The sequence below is a fragment of the Puntigrus tetrazona genome, chromosome 7, assembly GCF_018831695.1.
Source record: "Puntigrus tetrazona isolate hp1 chromosome 7, ASM1883169v1, whole genome shotgun sequence".
Classification (NCBI taxonomy): Eukaryota; Metazoa; Chordata; class Actinopteri; order Cypriniformes; family Cyprinidae; genus Puntigrus; species Puntigrus tetrazona.
This window is the reverse complement of record NC_056705.1, coordinates 8,949,189-8,954,188: the sequence shown is the minus strand read 5'-3', so window position 1 is coordinate 8,954,188 and position 5,000 is coordinate 8,949,189. Positions and strand designations below refer to the sequence as shown.

The following is a 5,000-nucleotide window of genomic DNA, read 5'->3' as shown; positions in this document are numbered from 1 at the left end:
AAGCTCTCCCATGATACCCCACCGGCAGTCTCAGCCTGCGGGAAAGGATAATGGATCACATCTCAACTTTCTAGAGTGCTTTAGATGGGGGGCTTCTTTATCTTTTCTTTTTTTTTCTCCATCCTTCATCCTTCAGGAGATCCAAAATTGTACACCTCCTAGTGCTCTCCCAACACAGACCTGCACGACTTTCGTTGTTCTCTCTTTGTTTGATTGTATTAAGAAGAAGGTCAGTAGACAAAAATAATAGATTAATGGAAAAACGCTGAAATGTTGTACGATTTATGGTTATGCATTATACATATAGCATATTTTAAATATATATATTAAATATATATATATATATATATATATATATATATATATATATATATATATATATATTTTTTTTTTTTTCAGAAAAGAAAATCTTTTCTCTCTCTCTCGTAAATCTCACACTTTTTTCACACACATTAATCGAGAATCCAAAATATTACGTTTTTTTTAAAAAAATAAAGTTTTTATTTGCATAATATATGTATAGTTCTATGCTCCATATAGTTATGTATATATAAATACACACATATGCATGTATATATTTAAGAAAAATATTTTTTGTTATATATATATATATATATATATATATATATATATATATATATATATACACACACATATATATATATATATATATATATATATATATATATATATATATATATATATATACATGCATACACAGTGGATATGAATTAATCATAATTAAACGTTTTGATTTTATTTTGATTTGACAGTTTTTTGATTTGATATATATATATATAAAATAATGCCAATACAAATATAAATACATTCCTCTTAATATTTAGAGTAAATGCACATTGGTAAACTTAATATTATGCATTTAGTTTAAAAAAAGAAAACTCTTATAAATAGCAAATAATTTAATTTATAAGAGATGAGAACATAAATATTAAGCATTTATCACATTGAAAAACAACACTGGTTCTCTACCCATTCACTGTGATAAGACTTCTTTATACAATGATTTTTAGTTATGCTTTTAATGGAGTTAAAGGTAAATCATCTTTAAATTACTGGTTAAAATAACACTTGAATTTAATAGGTTTTTACAAATGATCATTCCAAGTTAACGTAGATATGGTATCAGTAGTAACTGAAGGTTCATTTCACTATATTAGACGTGCATAATAACTTTATTCTCTTCCAGGACTGAGCTCTTTCGGTCCTTTGTTCAGAAAAGAGCAAAAAGCAATAAGGCTTTTCAACAATTCTCCTCATGTGTGATAGCGGCGTGCAGGTTTGGAGCGACATGAGTTCGAGTAAATACCGACGCCCCACTTCTTTAACGTTTCGCTTCAAACCCTACTCCAGAAGCCACCCGCCGACCTCGAAAAGCCCCGCTTCAAGCCCAGTGTAAATCAGCTATAGATTTTCCTCCAGAGCGAAACGCGTTCTTTCTCCCGAAGAAGTGACACGAGCTCGGAAAGGCCCGCTGACAGATTGAGCCGAGGGAGGCGGGCTGCAGAAATTACATTTCAAAAAAAACAAAAAACGTCCCTATTCATTTCCTGCACGAGTCCTTGTTCCCTCTCCGGGGCGAACGACTCAAAATGCGACGAGAAACGCGGTTTTCGGGTTTTCGGAGGCAAGAGTTATCGCTAAAAGCCGAGCTGGAAAAGGTGCATTATTTAGCCTGACGGGCGTACGCCGGGAAAGAATAAAGTGCGTGTTTACGGGAATGACTTACAGGAGCTGTACGTATGTGGTTAGTGACGCGAAAGATGAGGGAAATATGAAGTCGGAGGGAGGCAGCATTGCTTCGGATGCGAGCATTTAAGAGGCTGAGGAGTATTAATAGGCCGTCACGTACCAGTTGGGCATCAAGGCATTTTCTTTTCCACGGAACATTATTCCAACGTTGGTGGCATGATCTCTCGATGAGTAAAAGTCTGTGTAGTCGCCTGTTGCAGAGCAGGGAGGATAAGAGATGATGGGGGAAAAAAAAAACAGGGGGTTAATGAGGAGTAAACAGATGCGGTGACGGGAGCGGAAAAAAAAAAAAAAGATCACAGTGTGTGTCTTCTGCTCAGGTTTAAGAAATGTCTCGACCAAAAAACGAAAGCTCCGTCGTCAGTAAATAATCGTGCGTTACATTAATGACTGATAAGAGCCACCTCCGACGTTGCTCTCAAATCTCAATCGCAATGTTTCGTTTTTAATCGGTCACGTGACAGCCGATATTAAATGAGATTTAGTGATTTAAGAAGGCTAGGAGGATTATTACTTTTATTTTTAATGGAAAAAGAAAGCAATACAGCGTTGGAATGAGCAGACAAAATATAAATAAATATATAAACTACTAGTCAAAAGTTTTTTTTGCTCATAAAGGGCATTTTTTTTAATAAATACAGCAGAAACAGTCAAAAATCTTATTACAATTTACAATAACTTCTCTATTTACATATAGCAGCAAAATAATCATAAACCTAATCATTTAGCATCAATAGTAATGATAATAAATTATTTATTAACAAATAAATGATTTTTAAATATTTATTAATTCAAAACATAAAAAGAGTTATTTTAAATTGTAACAATTTAAAATAATTTAAAACAATTTAAAGTCTAACAATATCTTCAATATCTTCATTTTTTTAATAAATAAATGCAGCCTTGGCGAACATAAAAGACTCAATAATAAAGATAATAAATTATTTATTAACAAATAAATTATTTTTAAATATTTATTTATTAATTAAAAAATAAAAAGAGTTATTTTAAATTATAACAATTTAAAATAATTTAAAACAATTTAAAAATGTAAAGTCTAACAATATCTTCAATATCTTAATTTTTTACTAAATAAATGCAGCTTTGGCGAACATAAAAGACTCAATAATAAAGATAATAAATTATTTATTAACAAATAAATTATTTTTAAATATTTGTTTATTAATTAAAAAATAAAAAGAGTTATTTTAAATTATAACAATTTAAAATAATTTAAAACAATTTAAAGTCTAACAATATCTTCAATATCTTAATTTTTTTACTAAATAAATGCAGCCTTGGCGAACACAAAAGACTTATAATGTGAACATTAGGAAAAATAACTAACATAATTTGTATAACTAACATAACTTCATTAACATCATAACTTTTATCTAGTAGTGTAGGAATAAATTTGAATAAAAGTTAGTGAGGTAATTCGCAGCTAAGCAATACAAGGTTTTAATAAAAGTCGGCTGTCTGGAAAAAAAGCGGCGTAGTGAAAAAAAAACCAACATAGGAAAAACATTAACATTCATAACATGTATTTTTTCATGGGAAGGTTAGCTGGTGAACAGTGCGCTCTAGTGGTTATACTGAATCAGAATCACACCTTAAAGACATGCATTCGGCTCAAATCCCATCTTACTTCTGCTATATAACACCACTTTAAACGATCCGATCAATTCCTTATGGATAAAATAATAATAAAGTCCCACTGTACATTTGGTGTAGATGCATAATGGACGTTAAACTGTTGCAAAAGGCACCGCTGACTTTAAATGTACATCGAGGAGAAGAGTGGAAACATGAGTTGCGTATGAAATACGGTCCTGGGACTCGGAGGCGATCTGTTTGACTTTCACACTCACCGATCACAGCTGGGAGATGCATCACCGCCACACTCTGCTGAACGAACGCCCTGGAGATCACAAACCACACGCAGGACCACATAATCAACTTCTCTTCAGCTTCCCGGTTAATAAATAAGCGGCGTCGAATGATCAATCACGATTAATTGCATGCTAAATTAAAAAAATTTAAATATTTGTTCATATATTATGTGCGTGTACTGTGTAGATTTATTATGCATATATAAATACATATACATATATATATATATACACACATACATATTATATATATATATATATATATATATATATATATATATATATATATATATATATATATATACATATATTATATATATATATATATATATATATATATATATATATATATACACACATATATATATATATACATATATATATATATATATATATATATATATATATATATATATATATATATATATATATATATATATATATATATATATATATATATATATATATATATATATATATACATATATATATATATATATATACACATATATATATATATTATATATATATATATATATACATATATATATATATATATATATATATATATATATATATATATATATATATATATATATATATATATATATATATATATACAACACGTGCATGCAAATATTTAAGAAAAATAGATATAAATATTTAGATATAAATTAAATATATGTAAAAAATTTAAATATATACTGCATGTGTGTGCTTTAAATATATATACATAATAATATTAAACAATAACTTATATTATGTTGAAAAAAAAATCTTTTGGAGTAATAAACATTTACCGGCTTCTTAAACTGACGTCATCACGCAACGTAGACTCGTTCGCAGCCAGAAGCATCTGGAGACGCTTTCTTGCTTCCCTCCAAGCATCATAACCCAGAGCCATAAAAGCATTGAGCGTGGGCTTGGATGCAGGAAGAAGAAAAGCACGAGGATGAAGAAGAATCCGAGATGTTGTTTAATAAAAGAAAAAAAAACATACGGAGCTCACCTGTTCAAAAACCTCCTGACGATGCCCAAGAGCCGGTCCGTCGAAAAGATGCTTGATGACACTGAGGTCCAAAACCTGGTCTCCGATGGCAACGCCAATTCTGTGCCTGGCCTGTTGGACGAGTTACAAAAAGTGTATTTGCACGGATTTCATAATGTCTTTGGTTTGCCTTTTACGACAGATCATGTTCTCCAGCGTGACTGTATAACTTCATATCGACTAGTTTATATAGTATATGCTTTTATCAGTAAATAATCGTGCATTACATGTAACTAAAAGGAGTTATGCATTAATGACTGATAAGAGCCACCTCCGCCGTTGCTCTCAAA

The 5,000-nt window shown here is 30.1% G+C and overlaps 1 protein-coding gene across 2 annotated transcripts in view; it reads right to left on the bottom strand.

Moving 5' to 3' along the window:
- Positions 1–5,000, bottom strand: part of fah (fumarylacetoacetate hydrolase (fumarylacetoacetase)) — a 15,381-nt gene that overhangs the window by 9,432 nt on the left and 949 nt on the right. For both annotated transcript variants that reach the window (XM_043245805.1, XM_043245804.1), the window contains exons 2-6: positions 4,672–4,782; positions 4,463–4,584; positions 3,642–3,691; positions 1,871–1,961; positions 1–35 (exon numbers count right to left, since the gene is read on the bottom strand). The exon at positions 1–35 is cut by the window's left edge and continues 63 nt beyond it. In XM_043245805.1, coding sequence (XP_043101740.1) covers positions 1–35; positions 1,871–1,961; positions 3,642–3,691; positions 4,463–4,584; positions 4,672–4,782 — 409 coding nt within the window. The remainder of the gene's footprint in view (positions 36–1,870; positions 1,962–3,641; positions 3,692–4,462; positions 4,585–4,671; positions 4,783–5,000) is intronic.